The sequence below is a fragment of the Dendropsophus ebraccatus genome, chromosome 4 (genome assembly GCF_027789765.1).
Source record: "Dendropsophus ebraccatus isolate aDenEbr1 chromosome 4, aDenEbr1.pat, whole genome shotgun sequence".
NCBI lineage: Eukaryota > Metazoa > Chordata > Amphibia > Anura > Hylidae > Dendropsophus > Dendropsophus ebraccatus.
The window spans coordinates 99,448,937-99,467,002 of record NC_091457.1 but is presented as its reverse complement, the minus strand read 5'-3'; the positions used below and the strand labels follow the sequence as shown (position 1 = coordinate 99,467,002).

Below are 18,066 nucleotides of genomic sequence, written 5' to 3'. Positions count from 1 at the left end.
TTGGTCTGGAAATGTCCTGCGCAACATTATGGCTTCTGTTATAAACATGAACCATGACACCACAGTAAACATAGTCTAACACCCTTAGGCTACGTCCACAATAAGGGGGACCTTTATTGTGGACCTTTAAGTCCGGCGCCGAACTTAAAAATGTCCCCACAGCTCCGACAGTCCGGAGATTTATGTAGAGGCGTACTGCCTCTACATAAATCTGGTGCGCACCAGTTCACGCGCCAGGAAACCTACGCCAACTCAGAGCTGGTGTAGGTTTCCTGACTATTTTATTGGGAAAAAAATGATGAATAGAGCGGTCTCTGAGTCCGCGCCCCCTGTTCCGCCCCCTCCACCCTGGCGTACCAGGTGGAAAGTGGCCAGGTGCAAATATTTTACTTGCAAAACGCCCATTTGGGAATAAATTTATTCGCATCTGGCCCCTTTCCATCGAAAAATAAATTTTTTTTTGCTTCATAAATGTCCCCCTAAGTATTTTCATCAGTCTTTTTTTCAACCAAAACTAGGAGTGGAACTGACAAATCAAAATTATAGTCAATAGGTTTACCCAGCTCCTGTCTTCTCGGAGGGGGGGGGGATGTTATGCCAGGGGGCACCATATTTTGTTTCCCCCGGACAACCTCTTTAAGATCAGGTGATGGATTGCGATACCGCTGGACCCTTATAGTGGGTATTTGGTCTGAAACAAAGCAGCTTTTTTTTTACATTTATGGTAATTTCTGACTCCAAACTCCTGTTTTTAGAACATCAGCAGAATCTGGACAAGCTGCTTAAACATTGTCTCCTTAGCCGCTGCATGCAGGAGCTGATTGGTTACTACATCACTATGGAGGAATACTACATGAGGGAGACCGTTAACAAGGTACAAAGAAAACTTTGACAACTTAAAATAATAAGGGAGATTGGCTCAGCAGCCTGCAGTATAGATATTGGGGGGATATGGTTAGTGAACTGGATAGCAGGTTTATATATCATACTGGGCAATGTGTGGGACAGCCTAGCACTGGTGTAATAGGTTTATTTTAGGGAAGCTTTGAATGAGGAACACTAAAGATTCTGAAGCCATTCCAAATATCACATAAAAAGTACTCTTCTGTAGTGTAAGGGCCCTATTCCACCGGACGATTATTGTTCAGATTATCGTTAAATCGATCTAATCTAAACAATAATCGTTCGGTTGAATAGCAGTTACGACTAACGATTGTTTAATAAGACCTGGACCTAACAAGGTTTTTCCTTCGTCTTGTGTAGGCTGTGGCAATGGACACATGTGAGCGGGGGCAGCTGATATCCAGTATGGTGGATGATGTTTTTTACATAGTGAAGAAATGTATCGGACGTGCACTGTCCAGCTCCAGTATCGACTGCCTCTGTGCCATGATTAACTTGTCAACGACCATGATGGAGTCTGACTTCAGGTGACCTTGGGGGGCCACTATAACTGTCGGAGCTAAAAGCACAATCTCGGATCTGACTTGTTCCATTTGTATTCAGCAGCCTGAGATCACAATTAACTTGCACTGCTGTTCATTCATTGTAGGGAGGTTCTGTGTAACAAGCTGAGGATGGGATTCCCAGCCACTACATTACAGGACATCCAGCGTGGGGTGACCAGTGCTGTCAGCATTATGCACAGCAGTCTGCAGCAGGGCAAATTTGATACCAAGGGCATTGAGAGTAATGATGAGGCAAAGATGTCTTTCCTGGTAAGATGCTGAATCATGGGTGAAAGGAAACTGCCATTGTCACGTCTGCTCACAAACATTTGTCTTTTCCAGGTTTGCCTGAATAATGTGGAAGTGTGCAGTGAAAACATTATGACCCTGAAGAAAAATCTTGAGGTAGGAGGACATCTTATACAGCATGGCCTTGATATGAGGTTTAACAGCATGGTGTGCAAATAAATGTATAGTGCCAACTACAGTAACCCCTGCATTCTGCTTTAGGCTGTTTATATGTCATTACCCATGGTGGTGCACCACATGGGGCAGGGGGCAGGGTTGGGTTTAACTGTACACAAACATTGCTTTTGGCAGGGGCTCAGTATCTGGCTGCTTGACCTACCTGCTGTTTTTTGGGCTATAATAGTGAAAGTCTAAATCTGGATAAACCTATATTGACATCAGCCAAACAGCTGGAGAGTCACAAGTTTGACACCCCTGCCCTTAATGTATGCATGCATGGTCCAAAAATATCCCTTCTTCTTAACATTTTTTGTGTGTAACCTGTAAATGTATGTGATTTGTCCCAGAATGACTGCAAAAAGTTGTTTAACCAAGACTTTGGAGGAGACCAAGCTAAGGCAAAGATTGACAGCTGCCTCTCTGACATGGCCTCTGTTTCAAACAAATATCGAGACCTTCTCCAGGTGAGTTTTTTGGGTCCTGACTACTCTTTGTACTTAAAGAAGCACTCCTGCAATTTTTTTTCTTTTACTATGTAATGCACCATTGCTGTGTCATCGGTTTCATTGCATCTAGGTCATGTGACCTCTGATGAGCCACCATCTTTTTTAAGATTGCAAACTACATCCTCTGCCTTTCAAATCTTCTAGATTTTCAAATAGAAAGTAGCAACTAAATGAGTAAATACTAGCTAAATATAGTCTAATAAGCTGCATAATAAGTAATAAAAAAAAATTGCGGAATGCTTTTTTAAAAAATGGTCTCCTGCCCCTTCTGTAAAGATCATTGCAGGAAGGCTCAGCAAACAGCGCGCGGTACTGACGCCCAGCAATTTCCGTGCAGGAGTTTTGCTCATAAGAAAAGGGCTTGTGCACAGACCTTGCAACTGTACTGCCCAGCATGAGCTGTGTCTCCCCACACTGCTCTTTGCAGAACAGTGGGAGACCAACCGTGGATAAACACTTTAGGGCACAGATAACACTGACATTTATTTTTCTCCTGGAACAGGAAGGTCTGGGGGAATTGAACAGTACAGCCATTAAACCTCAAGTCAAGCCGTGGATTAACCTTTTCCTGTCTGTGTCACACAACATTGAGGAGGTTAGGGTTTAGTAATGGAGGAAAGGGAAAGGGACTTAATTGCTCAAGTACAAAACTAAATTATTTTCTCCTATTTGGTCCCAGGAGGAATTTAACGACTACGAGGCAAATGACCCCTGGGTGCAGCAATTTATAGTGAACCTAGAACAACTGATGGCTGAGTTTAAGGTGAGTGAATATTAGCAGTGTCTGGTTGGGTAGTCTAGCCTGTACTTGGTCCTTTACCAAATGCAGTGTCAGCTGTTTCTAATATAGGATTATTTAGTGGTATCTCTCTCTTTAGGTCGGCCTCTCCCCCATCATCTATGAGAACCTCACCAGTCTGCTCACCAGTCTTATTGCAATGGAACTGGAGAAGGTGGTTTTAAAATCCACATTCAGCAGGGTAAGATAAAAATCTGACCATCACTGAGCCACTAAATACATCAGTCATTTAGGAGCAGTTACATGTTCCCGTAGAACTACATTACTCATAGAACATGATAAAGTGTAGGTATTTATAGGTAAGAAGGTATAGAATGATTCCAATCACATAAATAGGTTCCATCCACGGCTTGGTTAAAACGTAGAAAATGTATTTAAAAGTGTGAGCTGACATTTTTATTCCTATTGGTATACAATGATGCCTGCCATTACATTTTCACATACATGGGGTGGATTCTGACTGTATTATGGGTGCCCTGAGATAAACTGTACCTTTTTTTTCCCCACAGCTTGGTGGGCTTCAGTTTGACAAGGAGCTGCGCTCTCTCATTGCTTATCTCACTACTGTTACAACATGGACAATCAGGGATAAGTTTGCTAGACTGTCCCAAATGGCAACAATTCTGAACCTGGAGAGGGTAAGTGTCAGTCTGTGCTAGCCTGGATAAGGTCCTTTTAAAGGGGTTATCCAGGTAACAAAAACAATATTCTAAACCAGTCATGTCAAACTCTGGCCCGCAGTGCCATTTTTTTTGGCCCGCCATGCTTTTCCATTGCTGTATTAAATCTGGACTGCCTGATGTTGCAGCAGATTATAATATGGGTGGTCTTGACAGCCGCTCAGACTGGCTACTATATAAGAGACTATTTGGAGGGCTGGCTACTATATAAGGAGATTATTTAGAGGGCTGGCTACTATATAAGAGACTATTTGGAGGGCTGGCTACTATATAAGACACTATTGAGAAGGGCTGACGTCTGCATAAGAGACTATTGGGGGAGAGCTGGCTACTTTATAAGACTATTGGAGAGAGCTTGCTATTATATAAAACTATGGGGATGGGTGGTATTGTATAAGAGACTATTTTAGGGACTGGCTACTATATAGGAGACTATTGGGAGGGCTGGCTACTATATTGGGCACTATTAAAAGGACTGGCTACTATTTTTTTTTATTTTGGCCCACGGTGTATTTGAGTTTGACACAACTGTCCTAAACAATCCCCCTGTCCAATACCACCCTATGTCTAATATAAATATATAACCTATCTTGCACCCTTTCCCTGTTTTTTTTTCTCATATTTCCCCGTTCTGGATGTCTATTTTTATCTTTTTTTTGTCCACTCTGACAACACACTGCTCCCTCTTTTCCCTCTCCCTTTGTAGAAACAGGACATGTTATCTCCTCTCTGGGGGCTGGGTAAGCTGTCTATTGACTCTGTAACCCAATCCCCAGGAGACATCATCTGCATTACCTCCATGCAGCTGTTCACTAGTTAAAGTGCTGCTTCCATAGACTTACATGTGTCCCTGAGCCTAGGTTTCTGTAATATCAAAAGTTATAGTTCTATCTCTGCTTGCTGCCAGTGAATGCAGGCATATGTACCTGTCTTTGTGTCAGATCTGTATATTGTAAGTGTTATGGATGTTCTTAGAGTCTGAATGAATGGAACTAGAATGTTTTCATTCACTGTAAACAAGCAGAGATCTAAACCTACCCTACACCCCCTGGTAAACAGATGCCGTTATGCAGCTACACCATGCGCACATGAGCTCTGCTACATCTTCAGCTAGTATGGAATACATACTGGGGTAATGTGATGCAAAATTTGTGAAAAATACCGTCCTGTGTTAACTGTGCAATAGTAATGGCAGCAGTGGGCGAGTACGCAAACGGACCAATCAGGGAAATGCATGATGGGAAATGTAGTTTCCTGGCCGGCGCTATCTGGATATACTGTAGATTGGCTTTTAGAAAAACTCAGGAATGGCAGCAGCTAGAAAGACAGGAGATGGCTTAAAATATTCAGGGGGACTTGGTGAGTAAGACTAGCTAGCATTTCATTTTTTAGCTCTTAGGTGGATAACCCCTTTAAACTTCATGTATACTTGCTGCTCACACTTTCTTTTTTTTTAAACAGGTGACAGAAATACTGGATTATTGGGGCCCTAACTCTGGACCTTTAACATGGCGCCTCACACCTGCTGAAGTTCGTCAGGTGCTGGCATTACGTATAGATTTCCGCAGTGAAGACATTAAACGCTTGCGCCTTTAGATCTTGGCCTAGCATATGGACTGGATGCCGCATCTTGAATGCGGACACTTGTAAATTTCGGGATACAATGACTGCACTTTATCTTACAAATTCTGGGGTGTTTATTGTTTAGATCAGAAAATATAAACTACAAGAGACTTTAATGTACAAAATAACCTGAGACTGAATCACAAGCTTCCACCAGGTTCAAATAAAGTCCCTTATCTCCTGGATTAGAAAATTTTCAGCAGTGATTTCATTTATTATCAAATAGAACACAATGAGGCCATCAGGGCTGGTGGAATCTCAATAAATCTACAGAACACCCGTGTGACAACATGTCCCATCAATAGAGGTAAACTTGTGCAACTATAATAATTATTACATCCTGGTAGTGTTTGGGAGCAGTGTGAGACCAATCACTGCTATACCCTTGCAGTGCCCTAACCACCATCATTCTACCCCTCATATCCTGGGCTCCATTAATCTCTCCAACCAATGAGGATTATGAACTGGTCGCAGTTGCATTCAGACACCTCCATCAGACTCTGGCCGTACCATGAAAGTCTCTTTTTCCAACTGTACAGTGTGGATGCTGCATCTTTCTAGGCCCTGAAAAACAGCAGATGTAACTATAAATCCACATCATAGGTCGGTGCAGCAGTTAAAATAAGGGGTAACTGGTGCAATTGAATGTGTCCTGTAAATACTACCTGAGCTGCTGTACATGTGACACAAGGTCATTTGATTACAGCAGATACCCCTGTCTACTTTGCTTAGATTTCACCCATGTATGCTGGGCATATGTTGGATACCTGTGTCCTCTCAAGAAGGCTCTGCAGGATGTCTCTCTGGTTTGGCTCTTTGGTCAGTATATAGAGGTAGCCGCCGCCACCAGCCCCTGCCAGACTCTGCCCATACACATGTGGCTCTAATGTATCCATTATCTTGCGTACTGCCAGTGGCTCACAGCCAGGTGCCATGCATTTTTTCTGTTGCCAGTATGTAGACAGACAGCGTCCAAGAAGCTGCAAATCCCCTGCAAACATAATAAATTGATCCAATGAGATTTGTACAACATTACAGCCATGCCACACAGAATACATTAAAGAGTCACTGTCATATTTTTTTTTTTTTGCAGAAATCAATAGTCCAGGCGATTTTAAGAAACTTTGTAATTGGGTTTATTAGCCAAATCTGCCATTATCTGCATGTAAAAAGCCTTTTCCCAGGTCCCCCCCCTCCTTCCTCTTTTTCATCCACTCTGAAAAATCTGAAAATTGTGACTTGTTGCAGGAGTCGTCCCCTGTCTGTTCTAGGGAGAGGGGAGGGGGGAGGAGGAAGGAGGGAGTTAGCCGGCAGCAGAAAGCAGATAACAGAGGATTACAGGCACATAGCTGGGTGACAGCTGTAATCTGAGCTCAGACAGGTCACTGGTGATGGTCAGAACAGATAACGGGTGAGGGATTTGTAGATTAACTCTTTGTTGTCCTGTTTTGGTCTTTTCTTTAGCTCTCTCCATAGGAGAACAATGAAGACAGGGGGGAGAGCTTCAAACTGCTTTTTCATGATAAAAATGCATTTTTCGGATAATAAACCCAATTACAAAGTTTCTTAAAATCGCCTGGACTATTGATTTCTGCAAAAAAAAAAATTCACGACAGTGACACTTTAAAGGTCACATAGGTGAAATGTTCCCCTTGTCTCTGATAAAGTAAGGTCTAGTGGGATTTCTCACCTTTACGAAAAGACTCTGCACAGAGCTCAGCATTGTTAACTAAATCATCCACATTCTGCAGAATGTCAGGGAGGCGAGCATACCAATTTCTGAGAACATCCTGTGGGAAAGATGCAGTGAACACGCTTGAAGAGCTTATATGTCATGTGAAGTGATGTCACATGACAGGTACATAATTTATAGGTGATCATCCAGGTTTAGAGAAAACACTGCACCACACCTGTCCTCCTGGGTTGTGTGTGGTATTTTAGCTCCATTCCATTTAATATGGCTGAACTGCAAAACCACACTAAAAATGAGGACTAAGGGTCCATTTACACAGAAAGATTATCTGACAGATTATCTGCCAAAGATTTGAAGCCAAAGCCAGGAATGGATTTGAAAAGAGATGAAATCTCAGGCTTACCTTTATGACCTGATCTCTGTTTATAGTCTGTTCCTGGCTTTGGCTTCAAATCTTTGGCAGATAGTCTGTCAGATGGACCCTAAAGTGGTGCTGTTTTTGGAAGAAAGTGGCTGTGGAAGTAGATTTCTATAAAGGTGGCTATACACCTTCAATAACTGTAGGCAAACAGTTATCTCTCCCATTCTCCCCAAACACATGAAAGTTCTGCATTGCTGAACATTCCTGTGTTCTCTATGTATGTGTGTGGGGGGGGTTAGGTCACCAGCAAAGTGGTCTGGTAGTAAAATATGTATGGCTTTTTTAACCTTTAGTTTTTACCGTCAGGAATACTGATGGTTACCTAAAAAGCTTCCTGAACACTATTTTCTGACCATAAAAATGGCCACAGATGTGCAGAGGCCTAATATGCTAAAATAGAAACCCCTTGTTTTCCTTCCTCCTATTCTAGTTTAAACCAGTATATGGTTAGAGGACCTTCTTCTAACAGTGGTTATTCTGACTTGGAAAAACCTTTTAAAATAAGAGAATTATATTCTGCCACACAGCCATGTTTGTGTAAGCCTACATAACCCATCCTCGGCAAAGGATGAAAGATGAATGATATATACATCACCTGAAGCAGATTTCGAGCTAGACGGGTTTTTCCAGTGTAGACAAGCAAAAGATGTTGGTTTAAAGTCTCCATAAACCCATCAGGCAACTGGAGGCGCTCGACTGTTACATGAAGAGGAAGTTCTGGTGCTGAGCGACCAATTTTTACTTCTGGAATCAGCCCTCCGACCTGGTCCTGCCAGCCTCCCCCTGACAACAGATACATTGGGATGGAGACATGCCGTATTCTATGCAATGTTTTAAAAAAAATAAATAAAAGATCCCTGACTGTGCATAATAGAGGCTGTACCTGTAGTGAGAACCTGTTCTAGGTACAGAACAGCATGAATCAGAGATTCTGCATCCACTGACCTCCCAGAGGCCTCATACAGCACTGCCATTACTGCCCCAGCCAGGATGCTGCTTGTTCCTGCAGAAGAAACCACACAGAACTGCTCAGGCCAGTCTATGGGACTGGTCCTCTCTACTACATCCCATCCCTAGGTACTGTGGGTGAAAATGTACCATTTATGGAATGCCTATCACTTACCCAAACCAGATCCATGTGGCAGGTTCGACCATGTCCGCAGCTCAAACCCACCACCATACCTTTCAGTAAGTTGTTCAGACAATGGTTTATCACATGTGAAGTTCACAGTCCCCGAGCAGATGAAGGCAGCTTTTAGTAATGCCCCTAAAGAGACAAAGACAACATGATATCTAATGGCAAAAAAAAATAATAGAACATACAAAAAATGTGTGAACCATGTGTCACCTGGAGCCTGAGGCTGGCAGTAATCCTGTAGATCACTGAGACTCCCACAAGTTAGCTCTGTATGTATTTCAGCTCTGAGAGGGCCACTCTTACTGTAAAGACGCAGCAGAGGCTCAGGTATTCGTCGAACTTGAGCACCTATTGGCCTTTGACCATCCACCAGTACAGCAACATTGACTACCATGCCGCCATGCTCATATGTGATGGGAGGTGTGTCGCTCCAACCACCTGGCAACATAAAGAAGCAATGTCACTAGTCCTGTGGCTACAGTTTTATATTAGTGGGAAAAGACAGACTGACAGGGCTGAAAATGGTAACTCTTATAACCTACCAGACATATCAATGCGAGCCGGACACTCTGCAGTCACCCATCGACCCAGAGGCGGTAGCTCCTTATCAGCAACAGACACAAATTTAAAGGAGGACATCACTGCTCTGCGAATTAAAATTTGCTCCGCTCCTTCATAATGCCTAGCAGCACGGATCAGCATCGCTGGTCTGAAAGGGGAAAGTTGTGAAAGGCTTGTGACTACAACATAACAGGGCAGCCATGAGCATAATATCTGAATATGGGCACTGCAGAGCATCATAGCAGTATGTTCTGCAGGCTTTTATATTATAAACCTGTAATACCTGCTGCTGAGACCCTCATTGATCAGGAGAGTAAGTGGAGAGTGGCTAATAATACTGTCCACAACTGTAAAACATATGAACAAGTGCAATTAAAGCGAATGTACCATCATGGAAAGAATGGTGCAGGCGCAGAATGAATGGAGCCCCATCATAGAGGCGCGGGGATTTCCTACCACTAGGGGCAGGACTCGACTCCAGTGCTTCAGCCTGGACCCGTGAATAGAATGGTGCTGTACACGGGAACCGGGAGGCGGTTAAAAAAAAATGACCACAGCGCCTGGCTTCCCTGCGCCGACGCCGTTCTGTCCAGATGAAAATTTTAACACAAATGTACTGTTGATACATTCGCTTTAAGCAGAGTTGATTCCATCAGAGAAGCTTCCTGTCAGGTCTGTCTCCTGAGGGCTAAACTTGAAGCATTCCTGTCCTTTGACATCCCCCAGGGCCACATGAAAAACTTTTATTGGTCAGGGTCTGTGTGTTCTGGCCCAAATGATCATTAGAACGAACAGGGAGATGCGCTGGCCACCACTTATTGCCTATGAGATCAGAACAGTCCCATAGACTTAAATTAATCGTTTAATGTTCTATGTCTAGTGTGTATAGTCCTCAGTTGTGTATAACCTCGTGTCTGACAAATGAAGCTAGACTCCTGAAAGCTCAAATATACTTTATTAGCCTCTAAAAGGTATCACCTGATTTCCTCACTCTTCTACTGCTTTCTAGGGCTAACACAGTACAACATTATTTTACTATAAACTTACATTATAAGTCTTCCCTGGTCATGTGACATAGAATCAAGAAATTTATGATATGTGGCTAAGATAGATGAAGGCATTCAGATACCTGTTTATCCACCTTTCCCGCTCTTCAGCCAGAAGTTTCACACCCTGCTTTACATTGCCCTTCTCCAGCAGTAGGTAGGCAGGAGCCCAGGTCTTGTTTGCTGCCGGACCACTCCTCAGCCCTCCTTCCCTGCCTGCCATGCAGCCAAGGAGGTCAGCCACACAGGCAAGTGCCCGGGCAGCAACCCCAGCGTCATCAGTCATGGAGGCCACTGTGCAATAACAAGAAACCTGGTAAATCTGATGACCTGGTTAAAGCACCCATAGAAATAGTCAGTCATGTACATGTTACTATTCCACTACTATACTAGTGGAATAGCACAGTTACTATACTGTGCTATTCCATCCAGCAAACCCCAATGCACACTTCCAAACAAAGGCCAAAATGACATGGCTTCTGTTGGGTATATGAGGGTCTGTGTATTTTTTTTTTATGCAAGCAATGGGACCTCTCCTGGTGCCTACATTAAAGGGGTACTCCGGCACTTAAAAACTTTTCATATTGTGCTGCCTTTATATAAAACATTATAATCATCTTATTCTTACCTCTCTATGCTCCCCCATTGTCCTCCTGTAGCATATCTGGATTATTATGCTTTATATAAGGGCAGCACAATATAAATAGTTTTTAAGTGCCAGCCAGAACACTGCTTTTAGAGCAGAGTAGTGGTTGGTAACCTAGAAAACGAGCTGTCAACAATGGGAGGCAAAAAGCAGCATATCAGGAATCAGGAGAAGTTTGCTTAATGAATGTACTTGCAAAAATATTTAAGCTGACGAGACATGTCAAAAGTTGTGAACAGTTGGGGTCTCAGTGCCCAGACCTTCACTAATCATTAGACAAAGGGGAGAAGCACTCAACAGATCCTTTCACTCCTTGGCTTGCTGCCTTTTTTTTTGTCTTTCTGCAGGAGACGGACTCCATAGACTTACAAGAGAGTCCAAATACTGCAGGGACATAGGAAGCGCAGTGAGTTAGGATGAGAGGTGGTTAGCCATGTGCTTTTTCTGACTCTAGATAATGACCAGCACAAAACGTTTTTAGATCACAATGCCTCCTTAAATATAGTTATTGTATGAGGAAAAATGTAAATGATGTCTTCTAGCAGTTCCAGGCTAATTTAATGCTGTCATTGTAGGGGTCTTACCAATATCCAGTGTGTCGAGGAGCTTGTTGTGGACGCCCTCCAGCACAGCTGCTCGGATTATGGGCATCAAACTCCTCTCCTCCCTGCCTAGAAGAATCAGCTGCACCTTGTCTTGGGCCTGGCTAAAGAACAGTTCCCTGCGAGCCTGCAGTGTTCTCTCCTGGTCACGATGTTCTCGAATCTGCTGCCAAGACATACGCCAGGAACTGCGCCAGAGCTGAAGCTGATGCTGTGTCTTTTGCTCCCTTGGAGTGAGGAACCACAGAACATCTCCTATCCCCAGAGTTTGAGATGGGTGAAGAACAGGAAACAAGCGGGCAGTTAATATGCTCAGGTCACTACTGCACTCATAACCCCAGAGGTCGCTTTCACTGCAAGCAAGGCACAAGAAAAAACATTGTATGTACACTAGAAAACCAATCACCAGCACCCACCAGCATCACCCACCACTCACCAGATCCCTGTGCTCTGAAAGAATTGATCCCAAGGCATATTGAGAAACGTGGCAGATCCACCCTCAGTCGGGAGCTGGAGCACACAATATACAATGGGCATCAGCGTGTGGCACACAGTTTACACAATTACCCTTTCCAACTAGCCAGCACAAGGGGTTGGACAGTACCTCTAGATGGTCATCTGTCCCCAAAAGACTGTACACTGTCAATAGCAGGGACTGAACACGGATGGGATGTGCTTGTAGAATAACATCCTTCAGGTGATGCCCTTGCAGCTTGGAGGATGCTATGTGGTCAATCCCGTTCAGGAGACACCCACTTCCTATGGATACAGGACCCTATGATGTAAAAATACAAGGACTTAAAATTGTGTCTGGAGAGAAAGATGTGATGGGCAGGAGGTTGCTGTGGTAAGTGACAGTGAGTTAAATGGTGGCCACTAGTGATGAGCAAACTTGCAGAATATTCGGGTTCGCTTGGTATTTGACTCCCCGTGGTTGGAGAAATTGGATGCAGCCCCAGGGCTGCCAAGAAAATGTGGATACAGCCTTGAGCTGCAAGCAAAGCAAACGTTCAGCAAGTTTGCTCATCACTAGTGGCCAAATAAGAATTGAAGGGGGGGGTGGGCACCAGAGAAGGTCCAATATGTATTTTAACAAAAGTGAAAAAGGGTTAGTAGTTGGACTTGTGGCCTTCATGTGTGGTTTACCTGTAGGTCACAGTTCTGTATCACACTTCCCTGGGAAACAGAAATCTCTCCCCTCAGGCGGCTGTTGATCACGCAGCTCCCATCTTCTACCAGCTCAGGATGCTAAATGCAGACACAACCTCTGTAAGACCCTTTATACAACAATGACAAATCATTCAAAAACATTTAGTTAAAGGGAAACTGACAGCACAGATATGCAGTTTCCAGACTCCGATCACAGGAACATTGCATACACACCCTATGCTCTGTGATCCGGCGTCTTTGGGGAAAAATCATGTTTATTCCGGGCTGACAGTATCAGAGAGGTGTGTCTGTGACACTGTCAGCCACCAACATTGACTCATACACAGTCTCATTTCACCCTATATTTCCAATCCTAAGTAAATTAATATCTTTATTATACCATTATTTAAAGATTAACAGTTAGAGCCTTCAATACAAGTTATAAGTTTATGGTCCATTGAGCAGCATTCCCAATCAGAATCTCACTCACTAATGTGTCTGCAGTACACACTAGCTCCATGGACTCATTGCTGTTTTAGGGTGGGTTCAGACTACGGATTCTCACGGATAAGTTCCTAGAATTCCTTCCCCTGTACACGCTCACGGGCGCGCGCCTTTCCGCCAGCTCCATAGACACCATTCTATGGGCCGGCTGATTCCGCCGAAAAAATTGTTGCGTCAATTCTTTCGGTGAAATGCGGAATCATCCGGCCCATAGAATGCTGTCTATGGAGCCGGCAGAAAGGCGCGGGGACGTGAGCACGTACAGGCGACAGAATTCTGCGGGATTTATCGGTGAGAATTCCGTAGTCTGAACCCACCCCTACTGTGACACCGTCAGCACCCGCCCTGCACGGCTACAGCCCAACCTACTCTCCATCCGTCGCTGTATCTTCAGGCCGCTCGCGTTGTCAATCGTTATGGTGGAGGCTGAACAGACACATTTGTCAGCCCAGAATAAACATGTTTTTTTCCACCAAAGTCATGATATCACAGAGAAGACATGATATGTATGCAATGTTCCTGTGATCGGGGTCTAGAAACTGTCAGCAAGGACATATGCATATGCTTGCTGTCAGTTTCCCTTTAAAGTGCCCCAAGCTCTATGCTGTGTTCAGAACTCCTCTCTCCCACTCCATAAGGTCCCCACTCCCTCCATCATACCGTAATTGAGGAGTGCACCATCTTGCTGCAGTTGCCCCTGGCTGAGGCTGATTTGACCAGATTAGCAATGTGATCACGAGCGCACAGAGACAGATACTCGTAGCTGCCATCCTGAATGTACACTGCAGGCACAAACATGTAGGTTAGAGGTAATTATGTAGTACTCCAGCCAATCAGTTACATATATCAGGATCAGTAGGAACGCTTGTCCCCAGCCCCCCCCCCCCCCTTGTGAAAAATCACAGTGCTGAGATCCCCTCTGACTGCTAGTTATAGCTGGGTTAAGCAAGCAGCAGCACACTTAGCTCAACAGCTGGCTGCCCGATCCAACTTATTGCAGGAGACGGGTTTCTACAGACTGTATATGCGACAGACTGTATATACGACAAGTCAAAAGTTGATTTAAATGACAGTAATGCTTTAAATTATTACCTACAACCAGAGACATTCTCCCAAATGTGAAGGCCTCAATACTTGTAGGAATAATGGGGCATTTCTGCTTCCATTGGATTTTTTCTTGTCTTGATAGACAGCGGACACCTACCCATACTCAGAGGAAGGTCATGCAGCTCCTGCCACAGTATGGACCTTGCATTTCTTAACTTATGGCTGATGTGATGGCTCCCGCTCAGGAATATCTCTTTGCTTACATTGTGACACATGCTCATCAGAATATCCAGGAACAGTGATACCTGGGAACAAATGGCAGCCTTGAGACCTCCTACCGGGCTCAAAATCAGACACATAATCAGACAGTGTCCACAAACCTCAAGGGGTTCAGCCCCAGAATCCAGACCCTGGTATGTGCAGCCAGTCAGGGGTACCACAGCAAGAGCATTGAGGAAACGTTCCGCTGTTTCTGTGGAAAGGAAGACTATGCCTGACACCTGGAACAGAAAAGGAAACACGGAATAAAAAGCAAAGCCAGAAAGACAGCAGAGGAGAAAAGAATAAGAGATGGCTGAGGCTGAACTCGGTGTGGAAGAATAGAAGAAAATAAGAGACAGAAGGGTGAATAAGGGCCCTATTACATTGAGCAATATTCTAATAATTCTAATGGAGCCGCGTCATGGAGGGGGTTTCCTCCCACTGGGGGCGCGCTAGTCCACCTCCAGTGCTTTATGCCCGACCAGTGCTTGGTAATAGACTGGTGCCGTGCGCAGGAACTGGGCCGCGGTCAAAAAAAAAAAAAAAAGGACTGGAGCACCGGCATCCCCATGCTGGCAAGGGTCTATTCATGTTAACAACAAAAAAGCAATGTACCGCTAGTACATTCGCTTAATATCAGAGGTGAAGAGAGCAGGCAGGTGATGCAGGATGAAAGACCTACCAGTGGAACATGCTGGTCACCTAGGAGGCAGGCCCTAATCTGCTCTGCAGAGCCACGGTATACAATGTCCCTGACATTTCCCTGTAAGAAAAAGGTTGACAGTGAGAGATCAGTCACTGACAGGTCTCCAGAAAGTGACAGAGGCTGGGCCTCCACTTACTTGCTCATCTGTCAAGTACACACCGTGGTTCCTTGCATATTCTGGGGTTCCGGGAAGAGAGATGACACGAGCCCCCCTAAACTCCATCCAGTTAATATCTAGCATGATGCAGAAGACTCCGTTATGAAGACAAGTGGTGACCAACAAGTGGAGAAAGTCAGAGGAAGTGGCAATGGGTGAGTGGGGGGGTCTGTGGTAGGTGGGAAGCAGCAAGTGGAGGGGGGGGGCTGAGGTTAGTGCAAACAACAAGTAAACAAAGTCATTAGATTGAACTCACGTGGCTTTGAATGAAGGGTCAGTGTCATGTCAGTGCTGCAGATCCAGACACCTGGGGGAGACTCAGGGCACAGCTTAAGGGGAGGACACAAAATAAATATCAAATTATAACTCCCATTCCACAGAACATATCCTGCAATGCTGACAATCCAGCTGCCCAGTCACAAACAAAGAACACAGACCTTACCTGATGCCTAAGTGTGGTCAGCAGACTGTCTATGTTACAGATGACAGACTCCACCGCCATCTGGGGGTCCTCCACAGGAAGAGCCATGAAACCTCGTCCACAGTCATCAAACAGAAAATCCCGACCCTGTAACAGACAGAGGACTCCTCAGCCCCTAAGCCTCAGCCATACACCCCCTCAGTCCAACATCCCCACTTTACCGTGTGCAGGATGAGCAGCCGCGCCCCCTGTAGGACATCAGAGGAAACTACCTGCAAAAAAAGAGCTATCATGAATACAGGTGATGTATCAGAAGGGGTTATATGAGAAATGAATGCTCCACCTCACCGTGTATCCAGCCCGGGAACTCAAATGCTCTGCAGCCACTAGGAGGGCATTCAGAGTGGCTCCCCCACTCCCCACATGAGCCTGAGGGTCTTCCACAGTCAGTATAAGGGTGTCTGCAGGCAGAACACCGCGACTCTGTCTGATCTCTAACTCTAGGAGTACAATGATAAATGACAGTCAGCGTGATGGACCAGTGTGATAGTGTATTATACTCCAGGCTATACTCTACTGGAAGAGTAACCAATTGAGCAGCCAATCACAGCTCAGATTTCATTTTACCGAACAATTTGAGAAATGAAGGCTGACATGTGATTGGTTGCTGTGGGAAAATCAGACAGTTTTAAGATTAATGAATGATTATGTGAAGGATAATTGGAGAGAGGAATATTATTGGGGTAAAGCTGATGTCTGGTGGGGGAGCGCTCACCTCTCTGGAATACCTGGACATTGTCCTTGTGCTGACAGGTGAGAACCAATACTGTCCACTCTGTGTCCAAGCCCATCGTCGTATCTGTGAGACCAGCTAGTTGCACAAGAATCTCAGTGACTAAAAGGAAATGGTAGTCCTATACTTATAATGCATGGCTCTATTGCAGATCTGCCTCCTATACTTACAATGCATGGCTCTATTGCAGATCTGCCTCCTATACTTACAATGCATGGCTCTATTACAGATCTGCCTCCTATACTTATAATGCATGGCTCTATTACAGATCTGCCTCCTATACTTAAAATGCATGGCTCTATTGCAGATCTGCCTCCTATACTTATAATGCATGGCTCTATTACAGATCTGCCTCCTATACTTATAATGCATGGCTCTATTGCAGATCTGCCTCCTATACTTATAATGCATGGCTCTATTGCAGATCTGCCTCCTATACTTACAATGCATGGCTCTATTACAGATCTGCCTCCTATACTTATAATGCATGGCTCTATTACAGATCTGCCTCCTATACTTAAAATGCATGGCTCTATTGCAGATCTGCCTCCTATACTTATAATGCATGGCTCTATTACAGATCTGCCTCCTATACTTATAATGCATGGCTCTATTGCAGATCTGCCTCCTATACTTATAATGCATGGCTTTATTACAGATCTGCCTCCTATACTTAAAATGCATGGCTCTATTACAGATCTGCCTCCTATACTTAAAATGCATGGCTCTATTACAGATCTGCCTCCTATACTTATAATGCACTGCTCTATTACAGATCTGCCTCCTATACTTATAATGCACTGCTCTATTACAGATCTGCCTCCTATACTTATAATGCACTGCTCTATTACAGATCTGCCTCCTATACTTATAATGCACTGCTCTATTACAGATCTGCCTCCTATACTTATAATGCACTGCTCTATTACAGATCTACCTCCTATACTTATAATGCACTGCTCTATTACAAATCTGCCTCCTATACTTATAATGCACTGCTCTATTACAGATCTGCCTCCTATACTTACAATGCATGGCTCTATTACAGATCTGCCTCCTATACTTATAATGCATGGCTCTATTGCAGATCTGCCTCCTATACTTATAATGCATGGCTCTATTACAGATCTGCCTCCTATACTTATAATGCATGGCTCTATTGCAGATCTGCCTCCTATACTTATAATGCATGGCTCTATTACAGATCTGCCTCCTATACCTATAATGCATGGCTCTATTACAGATCTGCATACAGGAATATGTGTCGCACCACTACAGCCCCCTGTGCACCCTCCATCCCTTCCAATGCACTTACTTCTCACCCGGACATAAGCCGCAACTAGGAACTGATCACATGATCACTCACGACTACTGGGAACTGTAGTTTTTTGTTCACA

General features: G+C 44.3%; 2 protein-coding genes across 5 annotated transcripts in view; one reads left to right on the top strand and one right to left on the bottom strand.

Moving 5' to 3' along the window:
- COG4 (component of oligomeric golgi complex 4) overlaps positions 1 to 5,725 on the top strand; it is a 19,622-nt gene extending 13,897 nt beyond the window's left edge. The window contains exons 10-19 of one of the 2 annotated variants that reach the window (XM_069966371.1): positions 756 to 874; positions 1,264 to 1,430; positions 1,553 to 1,718; positions 1,791 to 1,853; positions 2,264 to 2,380; positions 2,925 to 3,017; positions 3,102 to 3,185; positions 3,301 to 3,402; positions 3,731 to 3,859; positions 5,363 to 5,724. In XM_069966371.1, coding sequence (XP_069822472.1) covers positions 756 to 874; positions 1,264 to 1,430; positions 1,553 to 1,718; positions 1,791 to 1,853; positions 2,264 to 2,380; positions 2,925 to 3,017; positions 3,102 to 3,185; positions 3,301 to 3,402; positions 3,731 to 3,859; positions 5,363 to 5,497 — 1,175 coding nt within the window. In that variant the 3' untranslated portion in view covers positions 5,498 to 5,724. Of the gene's footprint in view, positions 1 to 755; positions 875 to 1,263; positions 1,431 to 1,552; positions 1,719 to 1,790; positions 1,854 to 2,263; positions 2,381 to 2,924; positions 3,018 to 3,101; positions 3,186 to 3,300; positions 3,403 to 3,730; positions 3,860 to 5,362 lie in introns of both variants that reach the window. The other variant, XM_069966372.1, reaches the window with a different exon arrangement.
- FCSK (fucose kinase) lies at positions 5,581 to 18,066 on the bottom strand. Of its 3 annotated transcripts, XM_069966370.1 has the most exons (24): positions 17,985 to 18,066; positions 16,652 to 16,747; positions 16,225 to 16,376; positions 16,098 to 16,148; positions 15,898 to 16,023; positions 15,712 to 15,784; positions 15,435 to 15,532; positions 15,275 to 15,355; positions 14,712 to 14,831; positions 14,489 to 14,636; positions 13,945 to 14,066; positions 12,778 to 12,879; positions 12,236 to 12,406; positions 12,068 to 12,141; positions 11,614 to 11,984; positions 10,467 to 10,677; positions 9,319 to 9,485; positions 8,987 to 9,214; positions 8,762 to 8,905; positions 8,522 to 8,641; positions 8,234 to 8,421; positions 7,215 to 7,314; positions 6,292 to 6,515; positions 5,581 to 6,088 (listed from the first exon to the last, which is right to left on the bottom strand). In XM_069966370.1, the coding sequence occupies exons 2-24, from the start codon at positions 16,725 to 16,727 to the stop codon at positions 6,005 to 6,007; spliced, it is 3,231 nt and encodes a 1,076-aa protein (XP_069822471.1). In that variant the 5' UTR covers positions 16,728 to 16,747; positions 17,985 to 18,066; the 3' UTR covers positions 5,581 to 6,004. The 3 variants fall into 3 exon arrangements, with proteins under 3 accessions (XP_069822471.1, XP_069822469.1, XP_069822470.1); XM_069966368.1 differs by having other exon boundaries at positions 14,489 to 14,831; XM_069966369.1 differs by lacking the exon at positions 17,985 to 18,066 and adding an exon at positions 17,889 to 17,911 and having other exon boundaries at positions 14,489 to 14,831.